General features: G+C 47.3%; 1 protein-coding gene across 12 annotated transcripts in view; it reads left to right on the forward strand.

The window, feature by feature from the left end:
- Nucleotides 1-19,432, forward strand: part of RERE (arginine-glutamic acid dipeptide repeats) — a 719,262-nt gene extending 699,830 nt beyond the window's left edge. For 10 of the 12 annotated variants that reach the window (XM_063943111.1, XM_063943110.1, XM_063943109.1 and 7 more), the window contains 4 exons: nt 13,575-13,619; nt 14,048-14,194; nt 16,620-16,800; nt 16,977-19,432. In XM_063943111.1, the coding sequence (XP_063799181.1) occupies nt 13,575-13,619; nt 14,048-14,194; nt 16,620-16,800; nt 16,977-17,010 (407 nt within the window). In that variant the 3' untranslated portion in view covers nt 17,011-19,432. The remainder of the gene's footprint in view (nt 1-13,574; nt 13,620-14,047; nt 14,195-16,619; nt 16,801-16,976) is intronic. The other 2 variants (XM_063943115.1, XM_063943117.1) reach the window with 1 other exon arrangement.
- Nucleotides 19,433-20,024: the final 592 nt, after the last annotated feature.

The raw sequence follows: 20,024 nt of genomic DNA on the forward strand, positions 1-20,024 counted from the left end.
GATTGTCGAGTTCTCAACAGTGATAGAGATCAGCTTGGTAACTACTATTGGTCGGTGGAAATATTAATTTTGTTTTGGAAATATTAAGATATCCAGGAGGAAGCAGCAGAAAGACATTCAGTGACCCGGCCCAATACAGATGAAGACAAATCTGGAGAGGATAGGTAGATTTGAGTATCCCCTGCATACAGGAGCTGATTAGTTTGCCAATAAATGTGGTATATCACTGCAATGATCATCTGCACATATTGGTTAGGTATGATATCCCCGATATCACAAGTTGTCCGGCACACCTCTATGGGATGCAAGTCAACAGTTGAGATGTTAGAAAGATGCGATGTTCTGTTCCGCAAGGCAACAGTTGAGATGTTAGACAGATGCGATGTGCTGTTCCCGAACTGCACGTTGAGTCTATTATGTTGAATTTAATCACCCCCTTAAAGTAAAAAAATTAAACAAAGTAAAACACAATTATGAGTTGAACAGGTTCATTAAACAATGTTTTATATTTTCCAAACAATAATATTAGAAGTCTAAGCCAGAGGTTCTCAAACGCGGTCCTCAAGGCACCCCAATGGTCCAGGTTTTAGGTATATATATGGCTCAGGACATATGGTTAAATCAGACTGCCTGAGGTGCTGATTAAGTCCCCTGTAGCCAAGCATGGTTAAATTTAAAACCTGGATCGTTAGGGTGCCTTGAGGACTGCGTTTGAGAACCTCTGGTCTAAGCCATAAGTGACATAACATTACGTGTTCATCATTCATCTAATGCTAACATCGCAAGCTGTCACTGCAGACTCAGAATTGGCATTCTGAATGAGCGATAGTATGCTACATCCTAAGCTAACAGGACCCTCTACTGTACAAAACTATCCTGCAGGCAAAATATACAGAGTTTATGTCTCCTTCATAGATTAATAGGCCAACCTCTGACATCAGTGTGCATGGCTTACTTAAGAGATGACACATTTCTCGGTTAGTCTCTGACCGCTCCCACCTACACTGAGCTGGCTGCCATGGATAGGTACAGTGACTAGCACTGGTGACTGGCTGAATGTCTGCACTTCCTGCTCTGTAATCTAGTGCTAGTTGTGGAAAAGGACTGCGGTGTCCTTCAGATTGTAGCTGTAGCCTTGTACTTCAGGTGTAAGGTAACAGAGAATATACGTAATGCACACACCATCATACCTTTCTGTTACCGCCTGTGGTTCTGCTCTCCAGTAATCCACCACCTTTATTCTCCTGCATTGCCCTTAGCCTAAAATACAAGATGTTTCTGAAAATAAAATGAAGTCGTTCTTTTAACTGTCATGCGTGTTAGCAGAAGTCTGTTTTTGGTAATAACATAAATACAGAATTTTTTATTTCTTTGTTTTATGTAAGTTGAGTTTGTTTCTGGTCTCGGTGTGTTGCTGATCATGCCAGTATTACTATTACAATGGCTGGTGTGAGAGAAGCTGTAAATATGCTGCTGTCACACTGTCAGATTGCCTGTGTACAGCCATGGGTGCCTGCAGTGTGCTCTGGCATTGGTTCCAGTGACAGCATTCGCCTGAGGGCTGAAAGTCACTCAGAATAAGCATGAAGACGGCATACATTCTCTTACAATATTTTCTGTGTCCTCCGACTTTGCAGGATAATTAGTTGTCTTGGTGTCACCTGAAAGACGTCTTTCCCATAGCGGAACGCACATCATGAAAGTTAGATATTGTCCTTTTAAATCCTCAAACCAACCCCCCATTCTGCTGTGCGGCTCCTGTTTCTTTTCTCTCTCTCCCTCTCTCTCTCTCTCTCTCTCTCTCTCTCTGTAAATGTGCAGATTCATGCTGTATTCTCATTCCCTGGGTACGGTTTTCAGCCTGTGTGTGTCTCCGGGAATCTTACACAGGCCCATTCAGTCTGGTATAGAATGCTGCTAATTTTAGAATTGCTGTGCAAAGCTTTGAAGTGAAGCATTCCAGACTCTTACATTAAGACCTCAGTAAGGGAAACATTCTTGTTCCATACTTTCCTTAAAAGAGAACGTGAACATTTTCCTTTTCATACAGATAGAATGGCATGCCCCTATGCTTTACTCACTGTATGGTGCAGCAGGATACACAGTCATGGTTTTTGTTGGTATTAATTCCATAGTGATTCCTCCTCCTCTGTTAGGCGTATGACACTACCTACACCTCAGTGAGACAGAACTGAGCAGTGACATCTGCAGGGAGTCTGTTTCCTGCTCCCTATTGGTTGCCAGCTGTTCATGAAACCACATGTCTAGTCAGAGGTCCGGATAAGAGGAGAGCGGTAATATCTGTAGATTAAACGTAAGGTGTCTATACACTAGAGAATATTATGAGCGATTTGTCCCTCTCCAACGGATCAGAACTACAAATCATTCATAATAGTGCAGATCGTTCAGTGTCTGAGAGCGATCACGATGTGTGGTCCCGCTGGTCATTGGTCGGGGCTTCTGATTTTCTCTGCTGCAGGGAAGATCTGAAGCTATAGTCAACGACAGCGTGGTCCTGGATGTAGCCACTCCAAGATCTAAAGATATATCTTATGCGTATTGTACTATATCATTTGCCCAGTGCTGCCAGGGGAGTTTAAGGGAAATCATTAACGAGAATACGTAGTTTACAGGTCATCTAGTGTATAGGCACCTTTCTCCTTCATCCACTAGGGGCCACTGGAGCGTAGTTACAATGGAGAAATAGTAGGCAGTAATTGGGAGCTGGCACTTTAAAATTCTCACACTGTGGCTAGCTCCTCCCCTACTATCTCCCCTCCAAGCCAGTCTTAGTTTAGTGCCCGAGGGAGCTGGTTCACTTGGGTTTAGCTGAAGAATTTTTTCCTTTTTCTTTATTATTTTATTTTTCTTTCACACACGCACAGACTGGCAGCTCTGCCACTGCCAGTCTGCACCGCGGGAGCTGCCGGCGGGGTCCCATCGCAGCTGCGTGCGGCTCGGGATGGGCCCCGGCTGAGGGAGACACTGAGCTCTCCTGAGTTGGCCGACACCGCTGCGTGCGGCGCGTGTCGGGGCCGCCCCACCAACAGAAGATTCCGGCCGGACACCGCTGCGTGCGGCGCGTGTTGGGGCCGCTGGGTCGAAACACCTGACGGAAGGAAGCGGTGAGTACAATCTCCCCCCCTCCAGACTGATGTATGTTTTTACATTTTTCAGTTTCAGTGTTTTAATACATGAAGGCTCTCCTATACTCTCCAGTCATAGCCAGGCTGGAGTGCATAAAAGGCGCATTTACTAATTTGAAATTGGCGCCATTATGTGGGGGGCGGAGCTTCAGCCCGCTCTGTAAGCGGGCTCAGCGCTCTTCACTCCCCGGCTGCAGCATATAGGCAGCCGGGTTATACATTTACACTCCCCGGCTGCAGCATACACAATATCAGGTGCTGTGCTGGCTCACAGGGCTAGTAGCCTAACACTATACTTGATTAGTGTTAGCAAGTCTCAATTCCCTATGCAACTTTCTCGTACAGGCAGCCGGGGGGATAATGTGTTTTTTATTTGAAAGTGACCAAGGGGCGGAGCTAACTCCCGCTCTGTTCGGCGGGCTCAGATCTCCGCTCCCCGGCCGCACACCGCTCTGCACTGAGAAAGCACAGCAGCGGCCACCAAGAACTAGGACGAGGGGGCGGAGCTAACTCCCGCTCTGTACGGCGGGCTTTCTCCGCTCCCTGGCCGCTGCAGCATGACTAGACGCCGCTCCACAGTCCCCCGCTCCCCGGGCCGCTGAAAGCTCGCTTCCTCTCCTGGCTGTGCAGGGGTGATTCTTAACATGTATGAGGGGGGGGGGGGGGGGGGGGGTGAAGCTTATTTTACCCGGCGGCGGCTCCCAGCTCTCATTGTCTCTAGGCAACAGATCCTGTCTCTGGGGTTTTTAGCTTTTCTGTGCTACAGAAATATTTGTTATATATTTGGCTTTGGCTACATTCCTCCCTGCAGGGGAGTCCTCTGCCCGGCATTTCAGACATTTAGATCAGGAAACCTGCTCTATTACAGGAGCTGGGACTCAGCTCATTAATAATTAAAAATCTACTGTGCAGTATTTCTTTACCCTACAAATACACAGTATTTATCTACCCGGTTGGGTTCACTGTGGTGTGTGTATATAGATATAAGTAGATATATATATTTAAGTGTATGTATATAGATATATCCATACAATACCATATATAGGGGATAAAACAGACACTTCCGCAATGTTTTCTATTAACAAAATACCCCACCTTGCCACATAACATTTTCCCCCATCTTTTCTCACAGGCTGGTCACCATTTTGAAAAGCCAGCGGAACCTCCGAGAAACATCTGGTGCACCTTAATTAGCGGTACACTACATACAGGGCGGGGTGTTGCCTTCCCTTTATTATTCCTTGGTGTCACTAGTTACTAATGCTATTTGTAATTTGGGGAATGACTGTAAGGCATCAGACAAATAGCGCTGTGGCTCAGTACGCTAGTAGCGGGTATCAAACTTTAAGGGGAGCTCCTATAGCCTAGGGCTAAGACTCCTGTCCCACAGCGCAGCGTTACTGGTTCAGGTCTCCGCTGCTCCAGAAAGTTTAGTTGAATCGTGTCGGTCACACATTATAGTGCAGACCTTACATAGGGCTGTGTTTGTTTAACCCACCTTTTCTCCTTTCGTTTGTCTCACCTGGGATAGTCAGAGAATTCCCTCTTAGGTGTGAAGTATGCGGTGGAGCCATCTCCAGAGCCCTCCACGCACCTGCAGGACACTCCTGTTTGAACAGCTCAGATTATGCAGGTAATGTCACTGGTAACCAGAGACCTTGTACGTCATTTCACCTCTCCAGGTTTCTAAAGGAACCTTGCTAACCTTCCATGTTACAATACTGATGTCTGTTTTCTGTGGAGTCTGAACCAGTGTCTCAGAATATCCAGGTGCATTATACAGCAGTTCGTCTGAGACTGCAGGTAAAGGAGGCGGACACGTCAAGTCCATCAGGGTTCGACGCCGATGACGAAATGACAGCGACTGGTCCAGTTTCGGATGAGCTGGCCAGGCTCCGGTAGACGGCCGGCAGCACCCGAATACACAATTTCAGGTATCAAACAATGTTGGTTTTCCTATCCTTTCCCCGCAGACGGCAGGAAATGGTATCAGTACCTCTCCAGGGTATACCCCTCGATGTATCGCCGGTCCAACAGGCTGCCGTTTTCCTGAGGCAACCTTGCTCAGGGACCCATCGAAGACATATACGGCAGCAGGGTTCTACCTTGTCCGGAGCAGGTAGGTTGTCGAACAATTGTCCTCTAGGTTACAGGATTTTTCGCATCAGGATCAATTGATACTTTGGTACGGGTCAGAATCACGATTCTGCTTTATGTTCTTTGGAGGTCTCCACGTCTGCAGACTCGGAACCTGCATTTTCGCTTGGGCTGTCTTAACCCGACGACCTCTGGGGCTGCGACAGTGACAGGTGAACATGAAATCCTACGGGGCAGATGGTTCAGGGGAAGGAACTTTCTGCAGGATTTCTCTGACGTCCTAAGTGGATGCTGGGACTCCGTAAGGACCATGGGGAATAGCGGCTCCGCAGGAGACTGGGCACAACTATAAAGAAAGCTTTAGGTCTAACTGGTGTGCACTGGCTCCTCCCACTATGACCCTCCTCCAGACTTTAGTTAGAATCTTGTGCCCGGCTAAGCTGGATGCACACTAGGGGCTCTCCTGAGCTCCTAGAAAGAAGTGTGTGAAGAAGCGTGGGCTTCCCCTGATAAAAAGCTGGTAATTTCTAAGAGGTTACTAATGGCATACCCTTTCCCGCCAGAGGATAGGTCACGCTGGGAAACATCCCCTAGGGTGGATAAAGCGCTCACACGCTTGTCAAAGAAGGTGGCACTACCGTCTCCAGATACGGCCGCCCTGAAGGAATCTGCTGATAGAAAGCAGGAGGCTATCCTGAAATCTATATATACACACACAGGTGTTATACTGAGACCGGCTATTGCTTCAGCCTGGATGTGCAGTGCTGCTGCTGCGTGGTCAGATTCCCTGTCAGAATATATAGATACCCTAGACAGAGGGACACTATATTGCTAAACGTAGAGCTTATAAAAGATGCACTTTTATACATGAAGGATGCACAGAGGGATATTTGCCGGCTGGCATCCAAAATTAGTGCAATGTCCATTTCTGCCAGGAGAGGGTTATGGACTCGGCAGTGGACAGGAGATGCAGATTCCAAACGACACATGGAAGTTCTGCCTTATAAGGGTGAGGAGTTGTTCGGGGATGGTCTCTCGGACCTCGTTTCCACAGCAACAGCTGGGAAGTCTACATTTTTACCCCATGTTCCCTCACAACCAAAGAAAGCACCGTATTATCAGGTACAGTCCTTTCGGCCCAATAGGGGCAAGCGGGTTAAAGGCGCGTCCTTTCTGCCCAGAGGCAGAGGTAGGGGAAAGAAACTGCAGCATACAGCCAGTTCCCAGGAGCAAAAGTCCTCCCCCGCTTCCTCTAAGTCCACAGCATGACGCTGGGGCTTCACAGGCGGAGCCAGGTACGGTGGGGGCCCGTCTCAAATATTTCAGCAATCAGTGGGCTCGCTCACGGGTGGATCCCTGGATCCTTCAAGTAGTATCTCAGGGGTACATGCTGGAATTCGAGACGTCTCCCCCCCGCCGTTTCCTCAAATCTGCCTTGCCAACCACTCCCTCAGGCAGGGAGGCAGTGTTACAGGCAATTCACAAGCTGTATTCACAACAAGTGATAGTAAAGGTGCCCCTACTTCAACAAGGAAGGGGTTACTATTCCACAATGTTTGTGGTACCGAAACCGGACGGTTCGGTGAGACCCATTTTAAATTTGAAATCCTTGAACACATATATAAAAAAACTCAAGTTCAAGATGGAATCGCTCAGGGTGGTTATTGCAAGCCTGGACGAGGGGGATTACATGGTATCACTGGACATCAAGGATGCTTACCTGCATGTCCCCATTTACCATCCTCACCAGGAGTACCTCAGATTTGTGGTACAGGATTGTCATTACCAATTACAGACGTTGCCGTTCGGTCTATCCACGGCTCCGAGGGTCTTTACCAAGGTAATGGCCGAAATGATGATACTCCTTCGAAAGAAGGGAGTTTTAATTATCCCGTACTTGGACGATCTCCTGATAAAGGCGAGGTCCAGAGAGCAGTTGTTGGTCGGGGTAGCATTATCTCGGGAAGTGCTACAACAGCACGGCTGGATTCTAAACATTCCAAAGTCACAGCTGGTCCCTACGACACGTCTACTGTTCCTGGGGATGGTTCTGGACACAGAACAGAGAAAAGTGTTTCTCCCGGAGGAAAAGGCCAAGGAGCTGTCATCTCTAGTCAGAGGCCAAAACAGGTGTCGGTGCATCACTGCACGCGGATCCTGGGAAAAATGGTAGCTTCCTACGAAGCGATTCCATTCGGCAGGTTTCATGCAAGAACCTTTCAGTGGGACCTGTTGGACAAGTGGTCCGGATCGCATCTTCAGATGCATCGTCTGATAACCCTGTCTCCAAGGACAAGGGTGTCTCTGCTGTGGTGGCTGCAGAGTGCTCATCTTCAAGAGGGCCGCAGATTCGGCATACAGGACTGGGTCCTGGTGACCACGGATGCCAGCCTTCGAGGCTGGGGGGCAGTCACACAGGGAAGAAACTTCCAAGGACTATGGTCAAGTCAGGAGACTTCCCTGCACATAAATATTCTGGAACTAAGGGCCATTTACAATGCCCTAAGTCAGGCAAAACCCCTGCTTCAAAACCAGCCGGTACTGATCCAGTCAGACAACATCACGGCGGTCGCCCATGTAAACCGACAGGGCGGCACGAGAAGCAGGACGGCGATGGCAGAAGCCACAAGGATTCTCCGATGGGCGGAAAATCACGTGTTAGCACTGTCAGCAGTGTTCATTCCGGGAGTGGACAACTGGGAAGCAGACTTCCTCAGCAGGCACGACCTCCACCCGGGAGAGTGGGGACTTCATCCAGAAGTATTCCAACTGATTGTAAACCGTTGGGAAAGGCCACAGGTGGACATGATGGCGTCCCGCCTAAACAAAAAGCTAGAATAGTATTGCGCCAGGTCAAGAGACCCGCAGGCGATAGCTGTGGACGCTCTAGTGACACCGTGGGTGTACCGGTCGGTTTGTGTTCCCTCCTCTTCCTCTCATACCAAAGGTACTGAGGATAATAAGGAGAAGAGGAGTAAGAACTATACTCATTGTTCCGGATTGGCCAAGAAGAGCTTGGTACCCGGAACTTCAAGAAATGATCTCAGAGGACCCATGGCCTCTGCCGCTCAGACAGGACCTGCTGCAGCAGGGGCCCTGTCTGTTCCAAGACTTACCGCGGCTGCGTTTGACGGCATAACGGTTGAACACCGGATCCTGAAGGAAAAGGGCATTCCGGAGGAAGTCATTCCTACGCTGATTAAAGCTAGGAAAGAAGTTACCGCAAACCATTATCACCGCATATGGCGAAAATATGTTGCGTGGTGTGAGGCCAGGAAGGCCCCAACGGAAGAATTTCAGCTGGGCTGTTTCCTGCACTTTCTACAATCAGGGGTGACTATGGGCCTAAAATTGGGTTCCATTAAGGTCCAGATTTCGGCTCTATCGATTTTCTTCCAGAGAGAACTGGCTTCACTACCTGAAGTTCAAACTTTTGTTAAGGGAGTGCTGCATATTCAGCCCCCTTTTGTGCCTCCAGTGGCACCTTGGGATCTCAACGTGGTGTTGGATTTCCTAAAGTCACATTGGTTTGAGCCACTTAAAACCGTGGATTTTAAATATCTCACGTGGAAAGTGGTCATGTTGTTGGCCTTGGCTTCGGCCAGGCGTGTATCAGAATTGGCGGCTTTGTCATGTAAAAGCCCTTATCTGATTTTCCATATGGATAGGGCAGAATTGAGGACTCGTCCCCAGTTTCTCCCTAAAGTGGTATCAGCGTTTCATCTGAACCAACCTATCGTGGTGCCTGCGGCTACAAAAGACTTGGAGGCTTCCAAGTTGTTGGACGTAGTCAGGGCCCTGAAAAGACTGCCGCATCCTAAATCAGCGAAAGCCCATTCCACGAGGAAGGTGGGCTCTTCTTGGGCGGCTGCCCGAGGGGTCTCGGCTCTTCAACTTTGCCGAGCAGCTACTTGGTCGGGGTCAAACACGTTTGCTAAATTCTACAAGTTTGACACCCTGGCTGAGGAGGACCTAGAGTTTGCCCATTCGGTGCTGCAGAGTCATCCGCACTCTCCCGCCCGTTTGGGAGCTTTGGTATAATCCCCATGGTCCTTACGGAGTCCCAGCATCCACTTAGGACGTCAGAGAAAATAAGAATTTACTCCCCGGTAATTCTATTTCTCGTAGTCCGTAGTGGATGCTGGGCGCCCATCCCAAGTGCGGATTGTCTGCAATACTTGTATATAGTTATTGCTTAACTAAAGGGTTATTGCTGAGCCATCTGTTGAGAGGCTCAGTTGTTATCATACTGTTAACTGGGTATTGTATCACGAGTTATACGGTGTGATTGGTGTGGCTGGTATGAGTCTTAAGGCCCGTACACACTGGTCGATGTATCGGCCGTTCTCTTGAACGGCCGATACATCGCGGGACCGTCGGCCAGTGTGTACGGGCGATACGTCTGTGAACTCCGTCGTTCACAGACGTATCGCGTCGGCCGCACAGCACAGCCGACAGCCAATATATCTAACGATATATTGGCGCGTCGCTGTGTGAGTACGGGGCGGTCGGCCGACTGCCCGTACACATGCTGCGGCGGCCGGCGGCGATTGACAGGTGAACTGGGCGGGCGCGAGCACCCGCCCAGTTCATGACGTCAGTCCCCCGACGGATCGGGCAGTGTGTATGCACAGCACACTGCCCGATCCGTACATAGATATATCTGCAGATATATCTAATAGTGTGTACCCACCTTTACCCGGGATTCAAAATCCTTCCTTATTGTGTCAGCTCTTCCGGGCACAGTATCCTAACTGAAGTCTGGAGGAGGGTCATAGTGGGAGGAGCCAGTGCACACCAGTTAGACCTAAAGCTTTCTTTATAGTTGTGCCCAGTCTCCTGCGGAGCCGCTATTCCCCATGGTCCTTACGGAGTCCCAGCATCCACTACGGACTACGAGAAATAGAATTACCGGTGAGTAAATTCTTATTTTCTTGAACCATTGGAGGCAAGTCCACTTTGCTTTCTCCTACTTCTGCCCCAGCTCCAAGACAGACCTTTACCGGTCTTTCCTCTATATTTTTACCGGACCCTTTCAAGCTTTCGACTCCACACGGGCAATATCTCCGTCACCAGGGGATCTAAAAAAAAACAAAAAAAACAAAGCTGAAGCAGAGGTTCAACATCCTCGGTCCAGTCTGATTTTACATCATCCTATACACACGCTACAGGTCAGACTTTCCTACCACCTGGAGGGTCCCAGGGTAGGCGCAGGTAGGTGGAAGAAGGCTTGGGCGGTTACAGACTAGATTTTGGAGTACAACCGTCTCGGGAGTCCCTCGGCAGGGGTCGGCCGATTTACGATGACAAGAGAGTCATACTGCAGGCGGCGCTCCATATGCTTCTAACCGCAGAGGGTGTTGATCCCTGTTTTTTACATATCATTTGAATCGGGACAGTTCTCAGGCCTTTGTATTTTCACGTTCCGACGCCAGTGGGCTGGGCCAGGCCTATTCTGGCCTTAGAATCCTTTCAGTCTGTGATTGCTAGTTTGAACAAGAAAGGGAGTTTTACGCGTCCCTTGTCTTCAGGGATGCCTGTTTACTGATTTCCGTTGGGTTTCCTCATCGGGCTTTACTCAGTCGCATTACAGGATTCTCATTTTCACTGTAAGTCCTTTCCTTTCGGTCTCTCTTCCGCTCCCACAGGGTTCAGGAAGATCACAGAATAACTCTTTTTCAAGGGGGTGACGTTGGTTCCCTAATGGGACAATCTACTGCTACTATCCCACTCTGTACATTACGTGGCTTCTGAAAATCCGGAGGATCCAGGAGCTTCTGGTTCCACACAGATCCAATTTATGCTCCTCGTAGACGTTTTCTCAACACAAGTTGCGACGCAATGAGTGGTCGCCTACATTCCCCTCTGAGCGGGGGACAACAATCTTCTTTCCAGGTCAGGCCACCAGGTCAGACTCCTGGGTGAGGGAACATTCCCTGGAGTTTTGTTAGCTGGTCTGCTGTGGGCGGAGATTTCGAATCGACCTCAGGGCGTTTCTGACTGACTCTTTAACCCTTTTCTACTCACGGACGTGAGCTCTGGTGGTAGTAGCCGAGGATGCCCTCAGGGCTCCTGGGAGTTTCTGGTTATTCTATCCTGCCTCCTTTTCTATTTCTACCTCACTTTCGGTAACACAGGAGGGGAATATGCGTGCTAGTCCTCTCGGTGGCTCTGGTTGGGCCACCTATGACTTGAAGATACGGCTACACCTGTTGTCAGTAGAGGAGCCTTGGCTCCTACCTAGACTGGACTGTCTACTTCAACAGGGTCCTTTTCTTTGTTCAATCTTACACGGGTTTCATTTAACCGTGTGACTGTTCACGAGACCTCAGAAGGGAGGAGTTCCTTAGTTCGGTTAGGCCTACTAGGCCCCGATTTCAGGAGTCTGTTACCTCTTCTCGCTTTTGCCACTTTTGGAAAACTGTATGGGACATAATAAGGATAAAAGGGGGTTTTCCCTTTCTTTCAGTTACCATTCAGCCGTCATCTTTGGTTTCTCTGGGAGGTTTTGCTCCGCTGCGCTTCAAACCACATTGACCTGAATTTTAGGTCTCTGCCTTTTTCGGTTTTCTTCCAAAAGAAATTAGCCTGGCGACCGTAAGTTCGGGCTCTCTTTCAGGGAGTACTCTATTAGCAACTCCCCCGGCTGAGCTTCGGCCTCAGCGGTCGTTTCTTCCAAAGGGGATGTCCGTTTTTCATATAAATCTGACACTAGTGTTTTTTTTCAGTCCTCTTAGAATGTTGTCAGGGCTCACTGACTCTCTCTACAGAGGTCTTAGGCTATTCGACGAAGGGTTTTTTCTTCTTTATTCTGTACGATGCTCCCGTACTAAATAGCCGGGGTCCCAACATATGCTGGGCTGTTGGATACATCTGACCATTTCAGCGCACTTTACGCGCGTGGTGGGACCTTCGTGGGCAGCTGCCCGTGGGGTCTCCATGAATACTTTGTCGGGCGGCTACTTGGTCGGACCGACATTCGTTTTGTCAAATTCTACAAGTTTGACACTTTTGCGGCCTCTGCATCACAGTTTGGCCGAGCGGTTTTACAGGACTCTCAGCGCTCTCCCACCCGATTTGGGAGCTCTGGGATGTCCCCATTGTAACTACGCTCCAGTGGCCCCTAGTGGATGAAGGAGAAATCAGGATTTTGGTACTTACCGACAAATCCCTTTCTCCGATTCCACAGGGGCCACTGGACGCCCGCCCAGCGCTGTTCCTCCTTGTTTTTTGCTTAACGGTTTGCAGATCACCATATGACTGCTTGTTGAGTTCGGGCTAGCCGGTTGTTTGTTAAGTTCTGTTCCAGGTTGGTTTTGTGTTATCCTGGTTTACAGGGCTTCATTAACCTCCTCTACCTTACGGTTTGTTTATTCCAGCTCTCCTCGGGCACAGTTTTACGTAGACTGGCTTGGAGGGGAGATAGTAGCGGAGGAGCTAGCCACAGTGTGAGAATTTTAAAGTGCCAGCTCCCAATTACTGCCTACTATTTCCCTATTGTAACTACGCTCCAGTGGCCCCTGTGGAATCAGAGAAAGGGATTTATCGGTAAGTACCAAAATCCTGATTTTATAGGCCCTACAAACTGGCCGATTACACTGAAAGATATGAACGAGATATCTTTCAGTGTGTATGCACCAATGATGAACGATGTGCGTTCGTTCATCATTGGTGCCGGCTCGTTTATGCCTGCAAACCAATATGGACACAATATCGTCCATATTAGCATGCAGGGCTATGGGGCCGGGTGATGGGGGGAGTGAAAAAACTTAACCCCCACCGCCGGGTTGTCCATCGGGGGCTAATCGGCCAGTGTGTAGGGCCCTCTGGGTTGAAGAGGTCTCAAAATGCTCTGCAGAAAGTATTCTCCCCAGAAAATCCTGCCAGCTGGGTGGGGCAATGTAATACTGATCAATAATGAAAAATGTTGCTATCATTTTTATTGACTCTTGCAGATAATGTCCACTTGCTGGCTGGACACTGTGCACTGAGACGCAATGCTGTACGCTCTGTCTGCTCTCTGTGATGTTCCCGCCGTCCAAACCAGGCGCTGCTTCTTAAGAATGGGGGGGAGGGATCTCTATTATCTCATCGTAACATACAGGGCAACTCTGATTTTGGCTGAATCACCCCTGGAGCAGGATAGTGACAGGCAGCATGAAAATAAATAAATAAAGCCGGCCATTCTCTCCTAAAATTGATTTTGGGTAGAACACAGAGTATAAAGTGTAAGTTTAGTTTAACCAGCTAACTGTAGTGGTGTTTGTGTATGCTGTGTCCGCAATGTTTTCCAATCCGTGTTTTACATTCAAGACTTATTTTTTATTTCAGAGTACATGGAATGTCTTCGTAGACTGAATAGTAAAAGTAGCTGCTGTAAGTGCATGTTGTGCTGTTGTGATTATGGAGAATTGGGTCTGCTAGTGGCAGCTGTTTATGAAGATACTGTGCTAGGTTACAGTTCTGAGGTGCACAGCGTGTATGTGAAATGCTGTAAAATAGGTAATGCAGCCAGGTAGGATACAAAGGCATCTTGTTGCTCATTATAGAGCCAGAGCTTTTATATATAAGGTAAGTTTTTGACTGGCAAAAAGATTTCTATGGGTAATAAAGCTCTACACCGTTTGCATGTCCTTGGCTTAACAAGTTGGCTGCTAATTAACAGTTAGTGAGGGCAGATCCTTTCCCGAGCTCGCAAAACCCCAATCTCCCAGTCCCGATCTCTCTAATGTATGACGTGTTGTGTTCCTGTTCTAGTATGGGGGAAACTGTTCAACTGAAATAACCCATTCATTCTATTCCAGGTTCAGCCGGTCCTGTTCATCCACTGGTTGACCCACTGGGAGCTGGACCTCACTTAGCACGCTTCCCGTACCCTCCTGGGGCCATCCCCAACTCTTTGCTGGCACAACCACCTCACGAACACGAAATGTTACGACACCCAGTTTTCGGTCAGTATTTACAAACTAACATGCAGCTCCTAGTAATGAATGGTTTTACATTAACTGGCTGAGGAGCTTGCATAAGTAGATCGGGGTGAAGGCTTCGTTTTTGTTATTCAATGTGCATATAATTGAGAGGTGCCCCCTTTGCAACGCAGCGCTCTTTCTCCAGGCTTACTCTCAATGAGGGGAATTCACTTGCGTCTTTTGCCCCCATGCTGGCCGTCTATAGTAATGGGCATTTATCAGAGCAATTCAATTATTGCTTAGATCAGGTGCCCATTAGACGCAGCAGTCACATGTTTTTTCTTGCAGCCTCCGGATGTGCGATGAAAATGTGTGAAAAGTCCTTAGTGTTTGAGCCCAAACCCCGACTTTAGACAAGCAATAGAGATTTTTAGACTGGTTTAGCTGCTTTGCGAGGCTAAACCCAGTACTTTCAGCCGCGTTACATGCTACTGGATGTCTGATCAGAGCAACAATTGTATTGCTTTTATAGACGTCCATTAATATATACGGCCAGCATGGGGCTTGAGGCGCAATTGAATTCCTCACAATGTAGAGCCAGGGGGTGGTATACAGCCAATTTTATTTAATACTAGGTGATCCAATGTGATAAGCCATCTTTATACGTATGAAACACATGACATGAATATTGCTATGTTATGTATCTTGTTTCAAGCTGTTACTGTCTGTTAGCTGAACATCTAAGGCCCATACACACTGGGCGATTTTGAGCTGAAAGCAGCTCGCTTTTGGTGTGTTGAGCTGCTTTCAGCTCAAAGCCGCCCAGTGTGTCTGCCCAAACGATGAGCGGTGAGCGCTTTACTGGTATTACCAGTACATGAACGGCGGGGTGAGCGGCTTTCCATCGCATCCTGCTATGGAAAGCCGCTCACCCCGGCTGACATTGCTGGGCAGCGGGGGAAAAGTGCTCCGTGTGTGTGTATGCACTGAGCGCTTTTCAGCCCAGCGATGTCAGCGATCATCACTGTGCATACACGCTGGGCAAAAACGCCCACTGTGTATGGCGAGCAGAAATGTGTGAAAGGTCTGGTTTCTGGGCGGCCAAACTGAACCTTTTGCCCATTTGTGCAGCTAAACCTTGTACTTATGGGCATGACAAGCGCGGCAATTAATAGCAGACCAAAACAATTGAATTCCTCAGTCAGGTATCCATTAATTATCTTTGGCCAAAAAACTTTAGAATCGTTGCTCAAAAAACACTAGAATCGCCCTCTTAAAGACTCCCTGTTAATGCAAGCCTGACATGCATACATAACCTTATACAATAAGAACAAACACTTATTTTGAATATTAGGTAGCATTAATTTGAGACACATCACTATATTATATCATCTCTGTATATTTATATGTAATGGTCCAATTTTTACAACAAATGTCAGTTCATTAGAAAATCCCATGTACAGGGCTGCTTTTATACAGGCATATTGGACACCAGATAATGAATTCCTGCTGGAACATATGAGAATATCCGTTTACCTGTAAAATGCAATGCTTATAATTGTATCATTGCTGTCGCATCGCCTCTGATAGGGCCAATGTTTGAGCACCCCATTTGATAGGGACAGTGTTTGAGCATCGCCTCTGTTAGGGCCAGTGTTTGAGCACAGCCTCTGATAGGGCCAGTGTTTGAGCACAGCGTCTGATAGGGCCAGTATTTGAGCACAGCGTCTGATAGGGCCAATGTTTGAGCACCGCCTCTGATAGGGCCAGTGTTTGAGCACAGCGTCTGATAGGGCCAGTATTTGAGCACAGCGTCTGATAGGGCCAATGTTTGAGCACCGCCTCTGATAGGGCCAGTGTTTGAGCACAGCCTCTGATAGGGCCAGTGTTTGAGCACAGCCTTTGATAGGGCCAGTGTTTGAGCACAGCCTCTGATAGGGCCAATGTGTATAAAGTTCTCTCCGGAGCTTGGACTTCGATTGACTTGCGCACACAGTTTATCTAGCCTTGCGATACCGACCTCACGGGACCGCACATCAGGATCACTAGCTGCCTAACACCTTGAGCTATGCACTAACTTTCCTTAAGAGTTTGACTATATAGTCAAAATCTTACAGATTTATCTCACCGTGTGTATGCACCTTAAATCTCACGTCTGTGAATGAGAAAGAGTAGCTGTATCAGTGTCCCTTCGGCAATATTGCATTTTCAAAGTAATATTGATGAGTAATGGCCAAGCACCCTTATGTAGAGGTCGGTGTTGAGCAGTAGGTTGTTTTTTTGTTTTTTTTGTGGTATTTTTTTTATTAACACTTGCACCATAAAACGAGAATCCTTCTATTATACCGTAAAATGACCAGAGGTCTGTATATCTAAATTAAAATTGCAGTGACCATGTAGCCCCCTTCCCCCCCCCCCCCCCTTCCCCCGCTTCACCTATGATCCTAACATATGATGTTTCTTCCAGGTGCCCATTACCCCCGGGACTTACAAGCAGGTCTCCCTCCACCAATGTCTGCTGCTCACCAGCTACAGGCTATGCATGCACAGTCAGCTGAGCTACAGAGGTTGGCAATGGAACAGCAGTGGTTACATGGTCACCCCCACATGCATGGTGGCCACTTACCCAGCCAAGAAGATTACTACAGGTGAGGGCCTCCTTTGCACCAGCACATTTTCCAACCCTCTTATTTACCCTGCAGTTTTTGAATAACTTAGATTGATATCACTTTCTTATGTAGCTATAATGTAAAGATTATGCACTATAGTTTTGGTCACCAGTTTCACAAGGTAAAAACTACTAATGCGTTTTCCTTTTTTTCAGTCGCCTGAAAAAAGAAGGGGACAAGCAGTTGTAACACAGATGATTCAGGACCTCTTCCTCCCTTCCAGCTCCCTTTGGAGAGTCAGACTCCACACAACGGGTCCCTAGAGGCTGCCAGATTCCTCCTATATTTAAGACTTGTCATATACGTTATCTGTAAAGAAGACTCCTCAACACCAGACTGGCAGTCCCTTGCATGACGCATTCTTCCCCCAGCCTCGGGAGGGAGCAGGTTTGGGGAGAGGTGGGGACAACATTGCACATTTGACAACAGATTGAACACCTCATACTCTGGAGATGCTACCCCCATATATTACACACTGTGTGTAACTGAAGCCGGATGCTTGGTAAACAAAGTGACATAATCCGCCAGCACTCTTGGACCTCCTGTGCTGTGACACAGATTATTCCTTTATTTTATTACGTCAGCAGGAGACCTGAGTCATTGTACAAAGTTGCCCCAGTCTGTCCACATCCTGTAAATACATTACAAGTAAGGACTAGGGGAATGGTATCCGCAAACATCCTTTCTGTTCCTGTCCCTGCATCGCAGTTACTACCTGTGAATTCCCTTTAACCTCTTCATTGCCACTGGGACCTGTGACATTAAACCTATGGCAGCAAAGTGGTTAAGAACTTAAGAGAATATAACCACAGAAATACTCAGTTTTACCAATGTGTCATTGGTAAAGCCAAAATCACAAACCCGTGTTTCGTTCTTTAACAACCATCTCCTGCTGGTTTCCCTGCTTACACCACAGCATCAATGTCTGAACCTGAATAGTCCACATTCATAATTGTTGTAAAGGAAGAATCTGGTTTTCCTCTGTTGCAGAATGTGGGTGATATCTGAAGAGAGGAATTCCCTGTTGTGTTTTTTGTTGTTGTTTTTTTTCTTTGTCCTAATTTGCGTGTCTCACTTGTAGATAGGGGCTACAGCGTTTTAAGTTGTAGAGGCAAAACGCACACAGGCTTGTGCGTATCTTCACTTTATAGCATTAAAGTTTCTGCAGGGTTAGAACTTTTATTATTTAATTTATAAGGAAAGCCTCCTATATTTTAGTGTTTTGGGTCCTGCTATACTTAATGCCAAGGGTTTTATTTGTACAGATTCTATTTAACCTGGGCTGTTTTGTTTTTTCGTTGTTGGTTGTTTTTCTTTTCTTTTTTTTTATGTTGTGTCATTTTTTTTGTTTGTATGTTTCATCTACTTGTATCCTCTGTCCCGCAAGCGGCAGGCCTTTAACACAATAAAAGCACTTTGGATGTGCGGATAAGAGACATGAAGGTATATACTTAGTAAGTGCTTGTCCACCATGTGATGTGTCAGAGGGTGGGAGATGCACAAGGCTGCCTAATTCATGCTACAACTCAATGTGCTGCTCATGCAGACGGCTGTTGTTGTAAAACAGTTGTCCAGACGCTGAAGAAAATTCTCTTCCACTGAGTATCCCAGCAAACTCATTTCCCAAATCCAGGCACCACTCCTACCATACCGACTGTTAATCTCTTGGCAGCAAGCTTCTCAGGGCTGCAGCAGATGACAAGGCATAAAGGTCAGTGTCAAGCACCTCTTCACTTCATAATTGGTCCTCTGGTTCCTCAATGGTGACCGACAAAAAAAGGGACCTCTTTACAATGCCTGCACGGCAGTGCTGACGCTGTTAGTACTGAGTAACGAAGTTCCATCAGCAATTATGCTGGGCAAAAGAGTGCCACTTCTCTCCCTTACACCGCCTATATTTGTTTAATCAAGAAGCGTCTGGATAGCAAAATATGGACATCCTTCACATAGGTCATACACAAGGCATTACTACTTCCATTCTTGCAATAGTATTTTACACTACAATGAAGAATATATCTGAAGATCTGAGTGTTGGCTATATTGGCTGTTCTCTCTTTTAATGTATAAATAAGTTTTGCTTATTACCTTCCAATCCCACAAGTGTCGGGGTGCTTAACAACTTTGCCCTTGCTGGCTGTTTTGTGTACAGCCTGTTCGGCGTTGAGGAGACCTGCAGTAAATTGGGCACTAGGACCTCCCCAGCACTGAAGGGCTAGAGCTTTTACTGCCATAGGGCCTGGTGACACACGGTCTCACCATGCTGGCAGGAAAAGAGTTGAGAAGTTGACTGTTGTCTCTTTCGGTTATTATTTGTTACTTTTTACCACTCCACTTTGTTTCGTTCTTTCCTATTTTTGTAACTTCGGACGTACTTCGTTCAATGTGTAAAACTGTAAAGCTAATTGTTTCATGGCGCCATTTAGCAGAATGTACATCCAGACTGCTCCATTTCTATATATATCTTGAAGATTTTAATGTATATAGGAGTAGTTTGCCATGGGGGTAGAAACCCAGAAATTCGTGACTTCTGTGTTTTCTCCATTTTGAGTATTTTGTAATTTTTTGGGAAATATTTGTGGACATAAACAATAAAGCAAGCTACACCACAGAATGTGTTGTTTGGTTTTGCTGTGATCACACTACGCCCTCTGCAGGTAGGGCATCAGAAATATTCAGGTTTGCGTGACACAAAGCTGCCTTTGTAAATTATATTGTGTATTAATGCTTTTGCAGTATTTCTTTCTACCTATTCCAGCTGTCAGAGGGGGCGATTCAATTGTTTTAACTGCCGCGATAATTAATGTGCGCCCAATGCAGTAATTCAGTTGTTACCTGCACCGATTAATTATTGCCCTTGTCGCGTCCAGTACCACAGGTTCTCAAACTCGGTCCTCAGGACCCCACATGGTTCATGTTTTGCAGGTCACCTGTAGATTTTTTTAAATGTGACAGTTGGTGATACACAGTGCAGCTGCTGGGTGACATGGAAAACATGAACCGTGTGGGGTCCTGAGGACCGAGTTTGAGAACCACTGAGTTAGACGGTTATTTAATGTTGTTAGGGTCCCCAACAATGAAGTTCCAGCACATTTCTGTTTGCTACCTCAGGAGTCTGGGAGAAGCATTGTGGCCCCCTTTCGGCACTCACGCCTGATCGGAGCAACAATTGCCTTGCTACATCAGGCGCCACCTAGTGGCAGGCG

The sequence above is a fragment of the Pseudophryne corroboree genome, chromosome 10 (genome assembly GCF_028390025.1).
Source record: "Pseudophryne corroboree isolate aPseCor3 chromosome 10, aPseCor3.hap2, whole genome shotgun sequence".
Lineage (NCBI taxonomy): Eukaryota > Metazoa > Chordata > Amphibia > Anura > Myobatrachidae > Pseudophryne > Pseudophryne corroboree.